The sequence below is a fragment of the Chiroxiphia lanceolata genome, chromosome 23 (assembly GCF_009829145.1).
Source record: "Chiroxiphia lanceolata isolate bChiLan1 chromosome 23, bChiLan1.pri, whole genome shotgun sequence".
Classification (NCBI taxonomy): domain Eukaryota; kingdom Metazoa; phylum Chordata; class Aves; order Passeriformes; family Pipridae; genus Chiroxiphia; species Chiroxiphia lanceolata.
This window is the reverse complement of record NC_045659.1, coordinates 1,885,239-1,906,548: the sequence shown is the minus strand read 5'-3', so window position 1 is coordinate 1,906,548 and position 21,310 is coordinate 1,885,239. Positions and strand designations below refer to the sequence as shown.

The window sequence follows — 21,310 nt, the reverse complement described above, 5'->3', positions numbered from 1 at the left end:
ATTATTTTTTTTAAACTAGTGTATCAATCTACAACATGTTGTGAAGTTCAGCTGAATAGTTACACTTTTCTGACTTTATGACACAGCAAAAGCTATAGATATAATTACCCCAAGTGACTGTATCTACACAATTACACACCAAGAGCAAGAAATATTATTTTCCACCACTGAAAACAACTCGCCCAGCCCAGACAACCTTTACTTGTCCTGGAGTCACCATATCTCAGCTCTCTCCCATACAGGAAGGCAGGTCCTGCACTGTCCAAGCCCAGCTCTGCTCTTAGGCTTGGGGAGACAGTCTCTCCTCCTCCCAAATTCAAGAGTCAAACCCTGAAACACATGAAACATTCCGTATTTGCTGATCAGTGGAGCATCACCACAGCCTCTGGTGCAGGTAAAAAGCAAGTGAGGGAAGAGCAGAGTCACTCAAGATCCTTCCTTCCCCCAGCAGCACAGGGCAATTCAAATAATTTCATGAGTCACTAGACACCCTCAACATTTCTGCTGGTGGTATTTAGATCTCTGCTCACAACCCAGCTGTCCTTGCTGCCTTTGCCAGAAGGAAGCAAACTGTCCTTCAAAGCAACTTAGGGGGATGGGGTTTTTTTTTCTTCCTTGACTTGCTTGTGTTTCCACCAAAAAAGTTTTAAACTCCCTTCAGGGCATCAGTAGCAGATCAGATGGCTTTTATAAAAAAAAACATAAAATAATTTATTGATATTTGCATTTCCTTTTCAACTCACAAAAGCAGTCTCACATCAATTTTTCAGTCTTACGTTGGCATTAATATAAACATTTAAAAACTCAGATAAAACCCCAGAAAAAAGAAAAAAGCTTCAGACACACAGAGCAAGAGAGGCAGGGATAGGAGACAGCGAGTGCTTTGTGTTTTGACCAAGTTTTGCAGTGCCAGCCCTTCATCCCATCCCACAGTCAGTGCTCCTAAACCAGCCTAGAGCGGGCACAGCCACGGATCTACCGCTTGGTGTTGACCCAGTGGTACCTGTCCACACGTGGCCCCGAGAAGGCAGCTGAGGGCCTGTAGACCTTGTAACCCCTGTGCTGGCCATAGTAGGAGCCATCAGCCAGGTAGGTCTTCCTGGGGAGATACAGGGACCAGGGCTGGGCGGGAGCCTTGTAGTAGTCACTGAACTGAACAGCAAGAAACGGGATCGTGTTAAAAGTGTGTCTGGGGAAGAGGGGGGACAGTCTGTTGCATTCCCTCATGAGGAAGCCCAAGGAGCAGCTCCCAGCTCCTACAAAAAGCTCTGTCCCGTTCCCAGAATCACTTAGGTTGGGAAAAATCCTCTAAGGTAAAGTCCAACCATCCCCCCAGTACTTCCAAGCCCACCACATCTACCCATCTCAAATCCCTCCCAGTCACAACATCATCACCACATCATCACCACCCCAGGCAGCCTGTGGGGAAGAGGCTTCCCCAGTATCCAACCTAAACCCTCCCTGGAGCAACTCAAGGCTGTCTCCTCTTGCCCTGTTGGTTGTTCCCTCCATAGAACCTCAAGAAGGTCCCCCCAAGCCTCCTTTTCTCCGGGCTGAGCCCTCCCTGAGCCAGAGCAGCAGCATCACCCTGTGCTCACTCACCTGGTACACACTGTTGGGGTTGCTGACAGTAGGGATGGCTCTGGGCTCCCTGTGGAAGCTCTCCTCATCCGAGGAGCTGCCAGAGTGATAGTCCAGGGCTGCCCTCTCCACGGCATAGCTGATGAGCTGCGGCAGCTCGGGGTTCTCCTTCCCGTCGAAGCGCACGATGGTGAAGGGCTGGTTCTTCTCCCCGTACCTGGAAGGGACTGGAGGTGTGTGATGCTGCTCTGCACCAGCAGGGACAGCTCTGAAGGGGCCAGCTGGCACCAGCAGGTGAGCAGGCCCTCAGATGCCAAGGCTCTTAAGAGGTTCGAGTTGATGACACTTGCCCAGAGCACCCCATGTGTGTCGGCCACCCCTTCTGAGCTCACCTGCAGCTCACCTCAAAGGGGTCAACCCACAGCGTCATCTCCCTGGGCAAACCAAGCTCGTTGAAGTCCACACCACTCTCCACACAGGCTTGCTCCAGCAGGGGATCTCTGGCCTGGTGTTTGTTTATCCTGATGCACCTGGGGAAGAGCAAAGTGCAGGAGGATCTCGGCGACTGCACTGCAGCTTGGCAAGCCCTGCTGCTACAGGAGCACGCTCAAAAATCACTGCTGGTTTTCCCAACACAGGGATCTTGGGCAGCACTGCAGCTTGGCAAGCCCTGCTGCTACAGGAGCACGCTCAAAAATCACTGCTGGTTTTCCCAACACAGGGATCTCAGGCTGCACTGCAGCTTGGCAAGCCCTGCTGCTACAGGAGCACGCTCAAAAATCGCTGTTTGCTTTCCCAACACGTTCAGCCTGGTGATGCAGGTTCTCCCTCAGAGCCCCAACCAGCAGCTCAGCCTAAGGAGCTGATTTATAAACTCAAAACAAGGCTTTGTTTTAAGCCCATAAAGCACTGACTCGCTTCATCAGTAGTTTATGAGAATTACAGGCAGTTAGAACAATTCCAAAAGTCAAAGACCATTTGAGTTCTGCTTTCAAGGAGTCAGAGGCTGCTTAAGGCACTTAGTGCATATTGTCCTGAGACTTCCACCTCAGTCTCTAGTCACACCCTGAAAAACAGGTGCATCTCCACCAGTTAATAACTCATTTCCCCTTGAGCTTAAGGGATAACCAAGCAGTTCCCTCACAATTTTGTATCATTTATTTCCAATTTAAGGCCTCCAGGGTACTCAGGACCTCTTGAACATCACACAAAGCCTCCATTCCCTCTCCTGTTGCACTGAGTGTCTCTCTCACCTGAAGCCTTGTCCTCGGGATGGGTTGTCTGGGTACCAGTGGTTCTTGTACTTCTCAAACAGGATGGCAGTCAGCCTGGCTGCAAATTTCTCTATTTTATGCTTGCTCAGCTTGTCTTCCCTTTTCACCAGCTTTGTGATGAAGAAGACCGTGGCAGCAATTTCATCTTTCATCTTAAATTGCAGCACACGAGGTGCTTCAGCTGTTGGACAGTCAGCAGTACAGATGAGACACTACACTAGAGAGATTTAATAACATTAAGGTACTATCAGGTTCCAAGAATAGATGCTGCAAAACCTGCATAAGCCAGGGCAGATAGAGCCTAGAGAAGCTTGACTGCCAAACAAAGGATAAATTTAGTTTTGGGTATTGAAACCAATTCAATGCATTACTAGAAGGCACTTACACTAAGCAAGTTCACAGCCTATATAAAATATGAGCTTAAAATATAGTGCTACTTATTATATATTGCATACAGTCAGCAACCAACAGAACTTATAATTAATTACACAGCTCTTAAATACAAATAAGACCAAAACCATCACCTTTTCAGAGCAGAGCCGGCAAAAACCCAGGGTACACTTTATAAACAGCTTCAAAGAGGCTCCAAGAAAACACATAAAACACTATAAAAACCTACACCGTTTGCAGAGAAAGGAAAAGCCCCTCAGCCCCCAAATCCTCCCTTTCTCTGGTGGGGTTTGCTCAGGCTTTATATAGGACAGGCAATTGGGATGTAACAACCCTCAGGTGGGCAGGAGGTTCAGGTGTGGGGCAGGAGATTAACTACCACTGCTTTCTAAGACATTTCAATCTGCTTGGCTTTAGTCCAAAACCAGCTCCTTTTTTTTTTAGGGTTTATTTAGAGTACGTTCAGTTGACTTGTCCCTCAGCCTGCCTCATAAACACCTGTGAAATACTGAAGTGAAATATTCACCGTGAGAAAAACAGTGCCAGGTTTATGAATTGATTATTAGAATTGTGCTTGGCTGCTTCTGGCAGATTTAACTACTTTCTATATTAAACCCTCACATTTGGTATTGTTTATTTAGAAAATTGCATGATTCTGTATTTATCGTGTCATCAATCTTCTTAATGATCTTAGGATCATATTATTATATGATTATATTATGTATTATACATAATTGTTATTTAATATATATATTATTATAAGAAACGTATTATAGATGTATTTAGTTTTTGAGTTGTTTCATGCTCTGTTTAAGAGCAGTTCCTCAAATGTGAGAGTTTAAAACTTCAGGCAGTGGCTGCCTGGGCCCAGCCAGAGAAGAGCTGATGTTCCCTTTCCCTTCTGCTGCCTCAGGAAGTTGTGTCTGCAGCGTCAGATACCAGGAACTGCCAAGACAAAAGAACAGATGAAGGCAAAAAAGAGCTGAGTGTTTCCACTGGCTCCTGATGGGGCTGCAGATGCTGCTCCAGGGCTCCCGTTTCAGTCCTGGAGCAGATTGTGCTCCCAGACAAGGGATGAGAAATACGGGGGGTGAAGGCACAAACTGGCAGGAGGAGCCAGCTCTGCAGAAATGTGCCTTAAAACACGAATTTCGGGCTATTTCTGGGTTTCCTCTCTCTCCACTCACACAGTTCCTTGCTCTACAGTTTCTTTCTGCATCTTCCCAAAAAAGGACTCACTGAGGATTTTAGTAGAAACTCTGGTTTTAAGGAACGAGTAATAAAACACTAATATACAATAAAATTTCATAATATATAATATACAATATATAATAAAGTAATATAATAGTATAAATATTGTATAAATAGTATAAATATAGTATAAATACCATATAGTATAAATATAGTATATATAGTATAAATACATATATAGTATAAATATACTATATTATATATAGTATAAATATAGTATATATAGTATAAATATATTATATATAGTATAAATATAGTATATATAGTATAAATATGGTGTATATAGTAGAAATATAGTGTATATAGTATAACTGTAGTATAAATAGTATAAATATGGTATAAACAGTATCAATAAATATAATAGCATAAATAAAATTAATATAATAATATAGAAAACCAATATAATAATATAGAAATACACATATATTACATGCACATATTATATGGACATATACATATATGTACATATTATATATACATATACATATATATATTATATATACATATACATATATATATTATATATACATATACATATATATTATATATATACATATATAATATATATATTATATGTATATATATACACATTATATATACATATACATATATTAAATACATACACATATAAAAATATATATAAATATATATAAAATTATATTAAAATAATGTGTACTAAGTATATATAAATATATGGATAATATATAAAATAATTTATAGAATAATTTATAAAATAAATTAATAATAAACAAATTAATGAATAAAACATATAAATAATAAGTAATAAAAGAACTCCATATGTCTTCTCTTCCTTTTTCTCACGTAGCAAAATACTTCCTTAACAAATGGGGATCTTTCCACAACCACTGAAATGAGAGGGAAATCAAAGTCTGGGGTAGATAATGAACCCTCAGAAGGAGCCCTGGGCAGTGCCAGGATAATAAAGAACCCCCAGTGCTGTGACCACAAGAGTTCCCTCATCATGTGCTCTGCTCTTGGGGGCTTGGGATGACACAGGAGGATTCTGTTCCCTGCACAAGCCCTGAGTCATCCCTTCCCTTTCCCATGGAGAATAAGGGAATAATAATAACGTTGCCTGGTCCCTGCTTGATTCTTTTTTTTTTTAATTTTTTTTTTTTTTTTGGTAGGACAACAGGAAACCACTGCTGAGCCCTGCCTGCAAGAATGGCCACACCACATTTTTCAGCCTCTTTCTAGGCAGTCTGAGGAGGGTTTTGCTCACTGCTGCCTGTCTGCATCCAGCACCAGAATTAGCTCTGGGCAACAGATGAACATTCTTGAGCAGGAAAACTGGCTTTTCATGCCTCAGGCCTGAGCTTTATGCCAGAGATTAAACTTGCTTTAAAAATGTCAGGGAGTTGATGGGTTGTTCTCTGATCCGAGTGGATTCCCTTGCAAGCACTGCAGGCCGTGTTTCTTTGGTTTTTTTTTAAAACTCTGCTGCGTGGTGACTCCCCAGAACAACAAAAATAAAAGTTCTCAGGGGACCCAAAACTTTTGATCACACAGATTTTGCTGCAGCAGAGAGAGAAATGGGTATTATAAAAATACAGAGGCAACTACCTCAGATCTGGGGGGGGGGGGGTTAACTCCACTGACAAAACTGGTGTCCAGGAAAATAGCAGGGAGCAAGATTTGCCACCTACAGATGATGGACAATGCACAAAATGATAATTTTTAAAGTTCTTCTCAATCCCAGACGCACAGATTGGGATGATGCTGTTTTTCCTGCCAGTCTCAGGAAGTGGCTGTTGGGTCTGATTTCTCTGACCTCACGCCATTTTTTCTCAGTATCAGATTATCATCTAATAAAATATATGATCTCTCCCTATAAACCTTGTTTTCCTTTTATTCTTGAGTTGTTCAGGCTCAAATAAGAATCTCACTGCAGAATTATAGCAGGCATTGCAGGGAGTCCATCCTATGCCCCTGGAGTGAATGATTTGGTTGTGATTTCCATGTGGATCTGAGCCTGACACGGTTCAGCCTCAGGAATTACCCAGTTCCTGCCCTTTCCTCAATAAATCCTGGTTTGGATCAGGGAGACACACGAGTGGATGGGACTTTGAAGCATCTGCTGCCCTTCCTGCTTTCTCCAACATGCTCAGGCAGGCCCTGGGAGAGGGGGAGTTCTGTGACAAAGGGGTGCAGTGACTGGATTCCACAAAGAGAAGCCTGAATCCCTCCACCACCTCCTTTGTTGGGCTATTTGTTCCCATGGCTCACACAATAAACTGTAGGTCAGCAGCAAACAAACTCCTCACCTGAGAAACCAGGTGCCAGCCATGCAGGCAGCCAGGCACTAAGGTGACGTTTCCTGGGGGTTGGGAGGCAAAAGTCAGGTTAAATTCTGCACATTTGCAGAGGCAAATTTAAGGAAATTTAAGCAAAGCTCTTGGCAGTTCACCCAGTTGGCTCTGATTATTCAGGTGGTCATGGACACAGAAGTAGAGCTCTGAGAACTTTTAACTTGTTATTTTTGACATCGTGCAGGAGTTCAAGCTTTTTGCTGTTAATGGCACAGAAACCAGAAGAGCAGGGGGTGTTTCTGGCTTCTCATTTCAGTGACCAGAAAACCTGGTTTAATTAGGTGGATTCATTGAGCTCAAACCCTTCACAGTGCTGGCACTCGTCTCTGAGCTGAAGAAAACACGGCCCTGGGTGCTCTGTTTGGTTAATAACAGCTAAGAAACAAAATGCCTAAACCAAAATTGGCACAGTCCATGCCAATGTGAGACCTATTAAGCAACAGCCAACAGACTGTGTTCCCACTCATTCCCAAACAGGAGGAGCATCCCATCAGATTTAGCAAAAAGTTGGACAGCCAAGTGTTCTGAGTGATAAATGAGACAAATGAGGAGACAGTCGTGCCTTTGGTTAAATATTATGCTGTCGGGTTTTAATCCTTATTAGGAAAAGAAAAAAGCCAAACCACTAAAAGCCAGTCCAGCACAAGTGCCTGGACAGTCATGGGGCTGATCCAGAGCTCCCTGAAACCAGTGGAAATCCATCCAAAGACTTCAGTGGGATTCAGCTCAGGCCCCTAACCCGGCCCAAGAATTCTTGGCCAGATTAAATGATTGGTCTCCTGGGTGCCCAGGCAAGCCCAGGCATGAGCTGTGAGTGTCTCCAGGAACTGCAGGCCAGGAGCAAACACTGTTTCCCTACACAGGCTCTGGCAGGAGTCAGCCCTGCAGAATTTTTTGCAGTTTTCTTGCTTTAAAGGCTTGAGGACATGGAAATAATGAAACCCAGAGCAGCTCTGTAGTAAAAATCTTCCCCCTGCAAGCCACTTGATCTCTGTGGGTGAGGGATGACAGGCAACTCCTCCAGGTGAGCAGCTGAAGTTCACAACTGTTGCTACAGAGATCAGTAAACCTGAGTAATTCCCATATGGAAGAACATCCAAGGTGGCAATCTTCTTAGGGAAAAACAGATTGCATTTGTTTTGTCTGCCCTGATCACACTCAGAAGCATCACAGGAACACAGCACCTATTTGGTTGACGGTGCCATTAATCAGAGGGCAGAGAAACCTCATATCTGGATGTTACAAACCTACACCTTTACTTAAATCTCTGGGCAGAGAGTTATTTTTGACTGGAACAAACCAGGAACCGAAGGCACAATTTTTTTTATGTGTCTGAGTACCACATATTGTTAGAATTTAAGATCATCAGTCTTGAGTGACTTAAGAAATTAAAAAAAAACATAAAAAAGAGAAAGACTGGTGTTGGTTTAGGATGCTTTAAAACTGAATAACAAGGGGAAGACTGCAAAGCTACCTGGGCTTATCTTATGGAGTCTAAGAGCTCTTGTCATAGCCCCCTAAATTTTACTTCTGATGTAATCAAGTGTTGATGTCTGTTCTTTCTTCTTCCCTGTTTCCATGTCATGATTTTCAGAGGGAGGGAGGGATGCACTGGGCTGAGCAGGTCAAGGGCAAGCAAACAGAAATGGCTTTGGGTAGACCCCCAAAAAATAGGGAGAGAGGTGAAGAAAGTCAAAACTGAAGTGGTTCAGCCTGTGCCTCCCGCTGCAGCACAAGGCATTCAGCCCTCGGAGCTGTTTGGCACTTTTGGGGCCTCCTGGTGTGGATAAAAGCAGGCTGGAGCCCCAGTGCCCAGATATGAGCCCAGAGGGACGTGGCTGGAGTGGCACAAGTGACGCCACAGGTGACACCAGAGCCTGGACCACCCTCACCTGGAGCCTCACAGGGGGGAAAAGCCGCGTTCGTGTCCCGTGGTGGCTCTGCCCATGGAAACCTCCCCTGCAACAAAAACTGCCCGTGGCCAGGGCCACCTGCCCGGCCCAGGGGAACAGCCAGTCCCCCTGCACGAGCCCTGCCTGGGTGGCCATGGTGACAGAGTGTACACAGAGGGCGTGGGGCTGACCCACGGCCCGGGCTGGGGACACTCCGACCCCAGGGGAGAGCCGGGACACTCCTGGGGAACCATCCCCAGGGGAATGTCTGCCAGGAGCACCCGCTGGGGGCTCTGGGGGGGAAATCCAGAGGGAAGCAGCTCTCCATTTTTCCCTTTCCATCACGTCTTTTTCAGCATTTCATTCCAAGTGCAGGATGACTGCAAGGTAAGCTGCTTGGGGGTAAGTCCTGACTTGCTCTTGTGCATTTTAACACTAAGGTGTTCATGGGTGAAGGCTGGCAAAGTTGATTAATTTGCAGGCAGACTTATCCTTGTAACCTCACAGACTCTGTCTCATACCTTATTTAGCTTGATAAATCTCCATAAAATTGTTTTATCCCGTTATTAATTGCATACACATCTGATAGACACAGGGCATAATTGATTCTAACTCCTTACAGAATTGATTCTCACTCCTTACAGAATTAATTCTCACTCCTTACAGAATTGATTCTAACTCCTTACAGAATTAATTCTCACTCCTTACAGAACTGATTCTAACTCCTTACAGAATTGATTCTCACTCCTTACACACACTCAGTGTGCTCTGCAGAGCAGATTTGCTGATTTCTTTAGCTACCACAAATTAGTGCAAAAGGTTTGAGTGGCCTCCTGACAGCATGATCTGTGTTCCTGTATTTTTTTTTTGGGGGGGGGAACTAGTGAAATTCTGTCATCCTGAAAACCTTTGAGTGGCAATTGCATGGATCCCAAATTACAGCACATGAACCCAAGTGCCCAGCTACAAACCAGATGTGATGTTATTCACACTGATTATTTTATCTTGACCCAAAATTGCAGCTGCATTTGCCTTTCCACCTCTGGACACAGCTCCCAGCAAGGACTCCATGCCAAGATTTTCTCCATTGTGGTGCAGGGTAATAATTTATATTTTAGTATTTATAAGCTTTGTCTTTGCACTCTTGAAATTACCTTTGTGTTGCATTCATTGCAGTTTTAATTATTAAGCACAATTAATTTGTGGTATAAAGACTTTGTGTTTAGTAGAATAAGGGTGATGTGACCAATGTTCTTGATTATTGTCAGTTCCTCATTATTCTAAAAGCAAGAGCATATTCATATAATTATTGGCAGTGCTTTCTTTTTGTTCTAGGTTTGAATTCCATGAGCCTCTGAGCAGTGCTTGGTTTGTAGGCAGTGTAATTAGCTGATTGTACCCCCTGCTCCACAATCACTAACTCCACTGCCATCAAAACAAGGCACAGGATTCCCTGCTCCAACCTCAGGCCAGAAAACTTCACTACAAATCCTCCTCACCCTTACTCCCAGTGCAAAATTAGTAATATTTATTCATTTGCAGTTTTATTTCCAGAATTTTACCTGTCCAGCAGAATTGTGTGTTGGTGGTATCAAGTGAAATCTTACTTTTCTTGAAGCTGGTGCTAAAATCCTTGGGAGCTTTCCTGGACTTACCTGTTGTGTTTAAATTGATTATCTTAATTGCTTATGCCCCAAGACTGGACCAAGAATTTATTTTGGTTGCATCCTTCAGGTATTGGGAAAAAAATTTTTATATACTTTTCATGTTTTATTTAACAGCCCAGTAAGTGAAGAGGGGTTTTAAGCAATGATTAAATATTAAACTGGCTGGCTGGATAAGTGATTTTTACTCTGACCACTTGGCTTAACGTTCAGGAATTTCAATAATAGTGCTGGAGCCTCCTGTGGGAGGGTTGGGTTTTTTTAAGCAAAATCCCAGTTTTCATCCAAGAAGGGGTTGGAAGGCTTTCCATCAGCCTGGTTACCAGGCAGTGTAGTTAGCTGATTGCCTAAAGCAACAATCACTAGCCACACAGCCAGGTGAAAAGGTGTGCAGGATCATCTCCGTGGAAATCGGGCCCGTGGGAATTCTGGTGGCAGGAGGCAGGCTGACCTCCTTGCAGAGGGATCAGCAGGACAGGGACTCAGGCAAGGGGAATGTGCTGGATTCCTGTCCCAGCAGGAGACCCCAGTTGTGCTGGGGGATGCACTGGTTTGCTCACAGGACCCTGGAAACCAGGAGGACAAAATAAAGGGTGTTTTCTCCTCCCCTTTGGCAGCCCTCAGCTCCCATCCTGACCCTGCTCCTCTCTCACAGCCCAGGGCCTCTCTTCTCACATTTACCTCCATTTATTCCCCTTGAACAAATAAAATTGTGGCCTGTGGTGGCAACTCTTGGGGGGCTCAAGCCTGAACCTGAGTAAAAAAGTCCCAAAGGCAGAAACTTCTGCTGGAGCCTCTGGAAAATCAGTGTTCCCCCCAGCCATCAATACAATTCACCCGAGCAAAGGAAACTGAGACAACCACCACGAAGTTCTGTGATAACATTTCCAGCCTGACTCTGCAATTTTTTTTTCTTTCTTTCTTTCTTTTTTTTTTTTTCTAATTTTAGCCAAGTCTTCCCCGTTTTTACTGAAAAGCCTGCAGCCTGGGGGTGGGAAGCAGGCCAGACAAGAGCAATCTGTGAGAGGTGCAGAGAGGTGCTGAGCTCTGCAAGTCCTTCCTGCAAGTCAGCAAACCCTCCTTTCCTTCCCTATTAATAATTCCAGAAGGCATCCCATCCATTACCATCAATTAGTCTGCTTTCTGAATTCTGGCTGGAGCCAGCAACAGTTCCCTGAATCTCACATTCTTTTTTAATTTTTTTTTTTTTTTTTTAAATTCAGTAACAATAGATGAGAGCCAGGGTTTGCAGCCATAGAGATGACTGATTAATGGCACTGAATAAATCACTTTGTACAACTACAAGCCTCACATAAGTCTAAAAGAAATTAAAATGAATGCACTGAGTGAAATAAGAATAATGTTCAGATTATTATCAGTCATAGGTGTCACACAGAGCTCAAATCCAGACTTCAGGCTTGATCCAGACGTGCTGTTCCTGCATCCCTGGAAGTTCTGTTGTCTCCACAGTGGGGCAGGGACAGGGGATTATCCACCAAATTCCCTAAGCAAGGAGGATCCTGTAGGCTGTGGGATGCTGAAAGTCCAGCCCAGACAGCAGGAAGCAAAAAGTGTCTGAGGTAAATGAAGTTTAGGCCAGCTAAACATAGTTATTGGACAATTTTCAACCCCAAAACCACAAGGATAAGAGAGTGTGTCTGAATTTCTCTCTTCCATGTGCCAAAGGGATCTTCACAGCCTGGCCACTGTTGGTTGTTTGATTTTTTTCATGGCTGTCTCTGGGTTTTTATCCCCTGAAAACACTAAAACTCAGTTTATAACAAAGTTATGAAACTGGCTGCTCTGCTCCCTAAAAAGCTCTCCAAAACTTAATTTGAGCAATCAGAGGAAGAACTCCATGTAGGGATTTTTATTATTATCAGTACTGAACTCAAGATTTACTGACATACAGTGGTCTTGCTTGGCCTGGCCGGATGTTTATCAGGAGAATAAAATCCAGGAGTAAGAGGGTTGAATTAAATTAATGCTCTTCTTTCCTTCTGCTGTAATTCCCAAGATACAAAGCAGCGATAAATGAGTTGAAGGTTAAACATCTGTCCTTCTGGAGAACTATATATCTGAATTAATACAATTTCATTGCTCAATTGTAGAGAGTAGAACTGAAATTTTAAAGCTGATGAGTGCAGTGATCTGAGAAATAACTTGGAAAACAAGATTTCAAAGGACCCTTTCAGAAATGACGTATTCATTTTAGACATAAAAGCCTCCTTTCTCCTTCCTCCTTATTTGAGCTTTTAAGTTGGTTCATATGAAGCACCTCCTCTTCTCAAAGTTTATTAAAATGCTGAACCCAGACTATCTGCTCTGCCCGAATTCTATGCTTTTAAAGCTGGGTCTGCTTTTTATTTCCCTCAGTCTAAATAGTCAGGTCCTATCTGGGGGAGGGGGGAAAGATGTTCTGGATATTACTGTCATTATTATTGCAATAACCACTCAGTTTTATCCTATACTAATATATATTATATTAAGATATGGACATTAAAAGCCTGCTGCTTTTGTTCTGTACTTTACTTTTGTATTTTCCATTTTTTTCTAAATATTAAAAGAAGGAGGTGGAAGCTTTGACATTTTCCTTAATCTTGCTTTAATTCGGGTCGGAATTCTGAAAGTCAGGGAAAAGACCAGTTGACAAAGTGTTTCCACATTTCTGAAAGGGCCAGGAAATGTCACAGAGGCTGTTCCTGTTTCACAGACGTGCCCCAGGCTGCAAAGCCACGGCCTGAGCTCAGCTCCAACACTGAGATCCCTGACTGCTGGTGACCTGGAGTGGGCTGTGCTCGGGATATTTTAAAGGATTTTCCTCTATTTAAAATAATTATTTCGGAAACAGCTTCTCTAACTGAACTCCCAAGAGCGGGTCTAGGTTTGAAATACATAAAAATCATGAATTTCTTATTTTAAAGAAAGCATCGGTCCTGCAAAAACCCCCTTGGAGCCCGAGCCAGAAAATCCGTGGATGGAGAACGCTGCAGGAAACAGGTGCGGAGCAGCTTCCCGGCCACCAGGAAACGGGCTCGGGGGGGGTCGGTAATGTCCGAAGCAGAGCCCCCCTGTTCCGTGCCCGCTCCCGGAGCGCTTTCCCGAGGGCAGCCGCGCATCCTTCGCCCGGGGAGGATGCGCCCCTGGCTGGGTCTGGCTCTGCCAGCGGGGGCGGCTCCCCACGCCCCGGGGGGAGTGTGGGGACAGGTATAAAAGCGGGGCGGGGGAACACGCGGAGGGCTGGAGAGTTTGGAGCGGGGAAGGAGGAAGGGAGGGGGAGCGGCGGGCGGAGCGCAGAGAGGAGGCGCATCCCGAGCCCGGGCGGTGCCGCTTCCCCAGCGCAGGGGCTGAGCCGAGCCCGCTGGCCCGGAGGCCGAGGAGGGGAGGGAAGGAGGGAAGGAGGAGGTGCCGGCTCCCTGCCGTCCCCTCCGGCCGCGGATTTGGGGCGATGCTCGCGGCCGCGGCGCTGTGCGCGGCCGCGCTGGGCTGCGCGGCGGGGGCGCGGCTGCTCAGCGGTAAGAGGGGGTTTGCGGGGGGTTTGCGGGGGGTTGCGGGGGGGGTTGCCCGGCGCTGGGATCGCCCCCTTGGCACGGAGAGGGAGCTCCGGCTCCCCTGGCGCTGGGAGGATCGGGATGCCGGGGAATGTCGCGACACGGGGAGGATGCAGGGGGATGCTGGGTGGAGGGTTGGGCTTGGTGGGCTTGGTCTGCAGCTCCCTCGGGAGGGGAAGACGAGGGGCAGGCCCTGAGTTCTGCTCTGGGGGGACCCAGGGAATGGCCTGGAGTTTTGTCAGGGCAGGGTCAGGTTGGATCTCAGGAAAAGGTTCTTCCCCCAGAGGATGTTTGGGCACTGACCAGGCTCCCCAGGGCGGTGGGCACAGCACCAAGGCTGCCAGAGCTCAAGAAACACTTGGATGATCCTCTCAGACACATGGTGTGGCTCTTGGGGTGATCCTGTGCAGGGATAAGTGTCGGACCCAATGATTCCTGTGGGTCCCTTCCAGCTCAGCCTGTTCTGGGATTCTATCCCTTCCAACTTTTGTGACTCTGTGATTTTTTTCCCTGCCCTGCCCTGGGGAGCTCACTGAAGTCAGCAGACTTTGGGGCAGATCCCGTCCAGGCAGTGAGGAGATAAGGAGAAAATACAAGGAACCCTTTCAGCACTGCTTACAGCTACACAGACAGTGTGCCCTGTAACCCAAACCCTCTTTGGGATCCTAAAGAGCAGTAATCAGACATCAACTACAGTAGATTTTTTCCTTAGCTGAAAGTAATGGCTGATGAGGCAGAGATTTTCTGCCAATAAGTGGAAAAAAATTGCATCTGTGTATCAGAAAGACCCTGAGTGCAGCTTGTGACAGTATTTGTGGACAGTTAGCAAAGCTTTTTAATAACAATATGCTATCTGTGTTTTTCTCATGCCTTTCACAACAGCAGTGGACATATCCCTCAGAAGAGGTAAGGGGGCTTTGCCTGTCTCACCAAGCCTGGATGAGTGTAAAGTTCCCATGAGAAATACAGGTTATGCCAGAAATGTATTCTCTAACACTGCAGTTGTAGTAAAAAACTGTTCCTGTTGTCACTTCTGTGTAAAGTGTTAACAGACTGATTCTGACTAATTAATTATTCAAAAATTCCACTGTGAAAGGTCTTTAAACTCTCACTCTTACAGTGCTCATGTAGGAATACAGAAGAATAAAGCAAAGCCAGCAAATAACCCACGGAGGGCTTTATAATGACCTGTCCTCTCATCCTGTTTGTTCTGAGCACGTTACAAATGTTGCTGAATGTTTTCCTTCTGTGCAGACACGTAGGTTACCAGATTGTGTCTGCAGAGAAATATTTACTGAGCAGAACAAAACTGTTTGTTTCCAGTCTAAATATTGGGACTGTTGTGGTGAGGGACGCAGGAGTGCCTGGATTCAGACGATGTGTCTGTTCACTTTGATCTCCCCTCGTAACCAAAATAAGCTTGTGCTGCTTCTGCATGAGAAAGTTCTTGGCTTCTGACAGCCTGAAAGCAGACACTGCTTCCTTCCTGGGCAGTCAGCAGCACCACCCAGAGCAGAGGGAACTGGGCTGGGGGAACACGTCTTGTTCGCCCCGATAGAGACACTGAAAACTGGAAGAATGAGTTTAGGTGGGAGAATGGGAAGGAATTCTTCCCTGGGAGGGTGGGGAGGCCCTGGCACAGGTTGCCCAGAGAAGCTGGGGCTGCCCCATCCCTGGAAGTGTCCAAGGCCAGGTTGGAGCAACCTGGGCTAGTGGAAGGTGTCCCTGCCCGTGGCAGAGGGTGGAACTGGGTGAGCTTTCAGATCTTTTCCAACCCAAACCATTCCATGACTGCAATATACACTCCATGGAACTATTACACACACTCTAAAAGATAAATCCTTGCTGTTTCTGCTTGTGTAAGGGAATCTCTGATTTTACCTGCTTAGTTCCTTAAAAATAACAATAAATCTAAAAAATCCTCTTTGAACTCCTGCAAGGGAGCTCTGTTCTGGAAAGGCTGCATATGTGAGCTTGCTCTCTGGCACAGCATTGCTTCTCTGGGAGGAACTCCCAGGATCTGGAACTCACAGAAAAATCGTGAGGGAGCTGAGAAGAGCAGGACATGAAAGGACAGTGCTAAAAACTGTTTGAGGCAGTAAGAAAAGCTTGGAGATGCCACTGCCAGGCCAGGAACACAAGAGGCTCTTTGCCTGTCTACTTTTCCATAGAAACAGTGCAAAACTCGTCCAGATGGAAGCATTAACACCGAAGTCTGGCCCTGCAGGCAGAGTTGCTGTGACAGGTCCCTCTCCCCCGCTGCAGGACAGACAGTTTGCCGCCGTGGGACGCAGAAACCCTGCTACAAAATCGTGTATTTCCACGATGCCTCCCGCAGAACCAGCTACGAGGAGGCTCAGCTGGCCTGCCGGGCTGACGGGGGACACCTGGTGAGCATCGAGAGTGCAGCAGAGCAGAGACTCATCGAAACCTTCGTCAGGAGCCTCCTGGCTTCCGATGGGGATTTCTGGATAGGGCTCCGCAGGAAAAAGGAGGAGGAGGAGGAGAACAACAGTACAGAGTGCCACAGCTTCTACTCCTGGTCGGATGGCAGCTCAGCCAAGTTCAGGTGGGTGCCTGTGGGTGGCACTGGGAGGCAAAAGGGTCAGGGACTGTCACCTGCCTTCAGCAGTCACAAAGGATTCTGTCAAATGACCCAAGGAATATTGTCCCAGCTGCCATTTGTGATTCATCCCACCCAGATATAAAGTTACCCTGCTCTGGAGGCTCTCTGTTGCTCCATATGACACCTAGAGTGTTTAGCTCGGGCTAGTTGATGATTTTTGCATGCTAAAAGGAGGGGGAAGAACAAGTGATCCGGTCTTAAAAAATCTGATTAGGCAGCTACAAAATATGTGCTTTGACCTGGAGGTTCCTGCACTTCAGATGCCCTGGAGTTCATCCCTGAGCAATGGGCTCTTTCCCTTCTATTTACTGAAGGAATGACTTTTTTTTTTTTTTTCTTGTGAGACAGTCAAATCTGAGAGCTGCAGGATTTTTTTGTAGACGTGAAAAGTTCAAGTTTTCACAACATCTGTGAGATTTCTGCCTCCCTGTCTTAAGGTGAGAGAAACCACAGCATTTCCTGAAATTTAAAATATCAAAGCAACAACATTTACACCAATCTGCACTCTTCTTTCTATTGGACATGGGTAAAAAACATCTTGTCAGTGACCTTCTTGCCTTGGGAGCTCATCAGATATTTTAGTTGCCCTGTGAAGAAATGAATAAAACTGCTTTTAGTGCTGTTGGGTGTATTAAAGTTTCTCCTGTGGCTCAGATATTGGGGGTGGATAATGGGAAGCTGGAGCCAGATCTGCTGCTAAGAAACAGGCACAGCTTTATTGCCTTCCATTGGTGAGACACAGCTTATTTATGCTAAATGATAAAGCCAAGGAAAACACCAGGGGAGGAAGGAAGTGAGGGAGAAATACAGCATTGGAATGATTGAAAAAACACTGCTTTAACACACAGGGGTGTTTTCCCATGTGGAATACCTTGGGATAGCTGGAATTGTCTCTATTGTACGGGCCAGCTTGGCAGGCAAAACATGGTTTGTTCCAAAATAGTGGGTATTGAGCACTTGTCAAAATCTAAACCCAGTTTAGAAGAGTTCCTCTGAGCTGCAGAAGATGCCTCCTCAATACCAGTGGTGTTCCAGGGGGCTGAGCCTCCTTCCTGGGTGCTCTTGGAAAAGCCTGCACAGTTGTCTGGTGGTGAAGTTTATTATTAGAACAACAAAAAAAGAATTATCTGCAAGCCAGTGTTGGTGCTTTTCCAGACAGAGAAAACCAGATCCCCCTTTTAGCTTTTTCATTTCCTCATTAAAGAGGTGTTGAAATTTTGCGAGGCACCGAGGCCAGAGAGCAAAAAAAAAAAAAACCAACTGTGGTAGATGATTTTGCACAGGTCTAAAATGGTTTGGGAAAGTCAGATTTCTCCCGAGGGGTTTCAGGCAGGGAGGGGCTCAGCCCTTCGCTCCTGAACGTTTAACGCCCCGATTGCTGAGTTGTTTTTTTATTCCTTTGGAAAAAATCAGAATTCCAGGAATAAATGACTGTATTCCCAGGGGAAGGGTGGGGTGGGAGGGTGTGCTGTGACCCCCTGGCTGTGCCCTCTGGGCCGTGTTCCCAGCTGAGCTCCCGGGAAGTGATGTCAGGTGGCCCCTGTTGTGTTTTCCCAGGAACTGGTACGTGGATGAGCCATCCTGTGGGAGTGAGATCTGCGTTGTGATGTACCACCAGCCATCTGCCCCGCCAGGTGTCGGGGGGCCTTACATGTTTCAGTGGAACGACGACAGATGCAACATGAAAAATAACTTCATCTGCAAATATTCCCTCGGTAATGAGTCATTCTGGGGCTTTGAAACCCAGCCCCCTGGAGGAGGCACGAGGAGGCTGCAGGGACACAGGGAAACCCTTCCTCAGAGGAAAACCTCTCCTGCTGGGAGATGGGTGTCTCTGAATTTATGCAAGTGCTGGGGGAAGCAATCTCAGCATTAATATCTGCAGCTCCTTGTGACTTGGGATAAATTTTCAGGGGGGTTTTTATGAAGTGTGAAGTGTTTGAGGTCTCAGCTGGGGCCTGAGGGAGAGAGAACACCAGAGAAGGGTGCTCATGGTGTTCAGTACACTGGTCTCCCCACTCAAATTGTGCATTTCTCTTTTCTTTCAGAGAAGCCAACGAATGCTCCAATAGGGAATCCTCAGAGAGGTGAGTTGGTGTTTGGGGCTCTTTTTCAATGATGTGTTAACTTTCAGAGGAAGCCCTCTGTGTTACAGTCATTCTCAGCAGGCTGAAAACACACTGAGCAAGAAACTTCCCTGCAGTTTGCACTTCTCCTTGTGCAATTCCATAACCCACTCTGTAGGAAAACAGCCGAGCTGCTGTCGATGCAGCTCATGGAAGCAGAAGAGGGCCAGTACCCTTTACCCATCTTTGCAGCTCTCAGTCTCTTCCATCCCCTCACCCTCACTTTTATGACTCTTAAGCTCTTTCAGAAAGCAAATCTGCAATGTTAACTAAGCTGCTTCTTCCCAGGTGTTGCCACAGAGCCCTCGAGCCCAGTGCTGCCAGGAGAACCCCGGAGGAGGGGTGTTAATGTGACAGCTGTGGGAGCCAGAGGTAGGTTGTGCACTCCCCCCTGGCTGTGCAGATCCACATTTTTCACATTTGGCTGCAAACAGTTTCAAGTGTTTGACCCAAACTCTAGGAGGCTGTACATATAGTCTGAAAAAAACCCCACCCTTCCCTCAAATCTTCCCCTTCAGTACAAGTCTCAACTGGCTGCTTTGGCCACCAAAATGTTCAAAATCTAAAGTGTTCTGGGTCTGAAAAAGGTACTTTTATTGAATCACTAATTTAGTGGCTAAATTGATCGTGTTTTGTTTGTAAGTGTATGTGATTAACTGTGAGAAACTTCCAATTTCTTCTTGCCACTGACTCCTTTTTGCCCCTAGAACCTGTTCAGAGTCTTGCCTACATCCTCATTCCCAGCATTCCTGTGCTGCTGCTACTGGTGGTCATTACAGGCATCTCCTGTTTTTGGCTTTTTGTGAAGAGGTAAGTGGCATTTTTATGTTAAAATCACCTGGCAGTAATCTCACAGCTGCTTTTGGCACCCTGTGAGGTGCTCTGCAGAGGACCTCTTGCAGCCAAAGAAATGTTTAAAAAGTGCAGTGGGTGCTCCAGGCTGAGTTGTTTTCAAGCAAAATTTTAAGTAAATCACATTATAGCATATTAGTGTGTTCACAGACATAGCAGTCAGGGAAGAGTGTAAACAAGATCATAATTTTCATGTGGTAGCACTTCATCTTTCTTATTCAAGATTTGAATCATCGATTTTTGAATTATCAGATGTTCCCCTTTGAAAGTGAAAAATGTGGAGATAAAAGGAGCAAATAATACTTGTTGATAAGTAATATCCCCTTGCTTTCCCTGTGTGCACAGTGGCTCTGCTGGGGGTGCTGGTTGTGGATTTGGGAACATCAGGGTTGGGTTTTGCTGCTTCAGTATCGCCAAGGGGTCCCTCAGCAGGTCGTGCCAAGGGACTGTTCCAGCATGGAATGACAAATAATTCCCAATTTTATGCAGAGCCCGGGCTCTGAGGGTCAGCTTTCCTCGAGGGTCAGCATTAAATTACTGTAAGAGGTGTGGCATTGCTTTGTGCCATAATATGGCTTTTTGTTCCCCCCCCATTCCCCAGGAGGGAGGAGCGGCTGGACACGAGCCCCAAGGAGGAGGATGCCTGGCTGTCCACCAGCCCCAGCCTGGACATCTACAAAGTCATCAACAAGCAGTCAGAGGCAGATCTGGCTGGGACCAGGCCTGGCACCAAGAATTCCTCCTTCCGGGCCCGGGAGCACTCGGAGCTGGGCAAGGCTGGGCAGGAGGCAGCCCCCAAACCCCCCAGCAGCAGCTTGGGGCCCCAGAGTGGCTTTGTCACCAACGACATCTACGAGCTCTGTGGGGACCGGGTGGGCAGGAGCCAGGAGTCCACCTGGGTGGACAATGAGATTTATGGATATTGAGCAAACAGACAAAAAAACACCCCCCCTGGAACTCAGATGACAAAGTGGATGCTGATACGAGTTTACCTGCCCTGTCTATGCACTTGTTTTAATAACAGTATACGTGGTGTTTATCCTGGTTTTGCATTGTCCCCATATTCTTCTCTTTTTTTTTTTTTTTTTTTGAAAGAATGTGGGTTTTTAACGATCCAGACTGAAAAGAATGTATATATTTTCCCCTTTGCCCTGGGAACGGCTTGTTAATGATCTTGATTCACTTTTTTGTACCAAAGACATGCCTTGAAAAACTAGAGGACAATCCAAAATCCTTATTTATTTAACTGACCCAGTTGTCTTAAAGGTGCTAAAAGTTGCCTGTCAGGTGTGATGGAGCCCTGCTTTCCTGGACATAGGGAGTGGGGAATGAATGCCTTGGTGTGCTTTGCTTGTGTGTGCAACTTTTACTTTCCCTATTAAACTGCCTTTGTCTCAAACCACGGATTTTCTCACTTTTCCGCTTCTTTCCCTCATCCTCCTGGGAGGGAGGGAGTGAGGGGAGACCAAGAACATAAAGTATGTCGAGCAGGAACACAAATAGGACACACCTTTTGCCCTGCAGGTGTTTCTGGCTCCAGGAGAGAGCAACGTTTTGCTGCTGAACAAATCTCTGAAGCACCTAAAATGAATTTTTAGCTCTTGACAGGGTTCCCTTAAGAGCTTGCTCTCCTCCCTTGCATGGAAATAAATAGGAAAAGGAAGGAAAACCAATTTTTACAAGCCACCAGGAAACAAAGGTTTGGCAAAAGGTGTTTTATGTGTGTCTGAAACAAAAACAGCACTGAGTGCAGGGGTAGCCACGACCCTGTTC

The 21,310-nt window shown here is 45.8% G+C and overlaps 2 protein-coding genes across 2 annotated transcripts; one reads left to right on the top strand and one right to left on the bottom strand.

Moving 5' to 3' along the window:
* Positions 1-975: 975 nt before the first annotated feature.
* Positions 976-3,007, bottom strand: BTG4 (BTG anti-proliferation factor 4). Its single transcript, XM_032709598.1, has 4 exons — positions 2,835-3,007; positions 1,974-2,111; positions 1,603-1,798; positions 976-1,152 (listed from the first exon to the last, which is right to left on the bottom strand). Exons 1-4 carry the CDS (start codon positions 3,005-3,007, stop codon positions 976-978), a joined length of 684 nt encoding a protein of 227 aa, XP_032565489.1.
* Positions 3,008-13,830: 10,823 nt separating this feature from the next.
* On the top strand, positions 13,831-20,939 carry LAYN (layilin). Its single transcript, XM_032709725.1, has 7 exons — positions 13,831-13,897; positions 16,199-16,502; positions 18,117-18,274; positions 18,608-18,646; positions 18,974-19,057; positions 19,393-19,495; positions 20,139-20,939. Exons 1-7 carry the CDS (start codon positions 13,831-13,833, stop codon positions 20,461-20,463), a joined length of 1,080 nt encoding a protein of 359 aa, XP_032565616.1. The 3' UTR covers positions 20,464-20,939.
* The last annotated feature ends 371 nt before the right edge of the window (positions 20,940-21,310 follow it).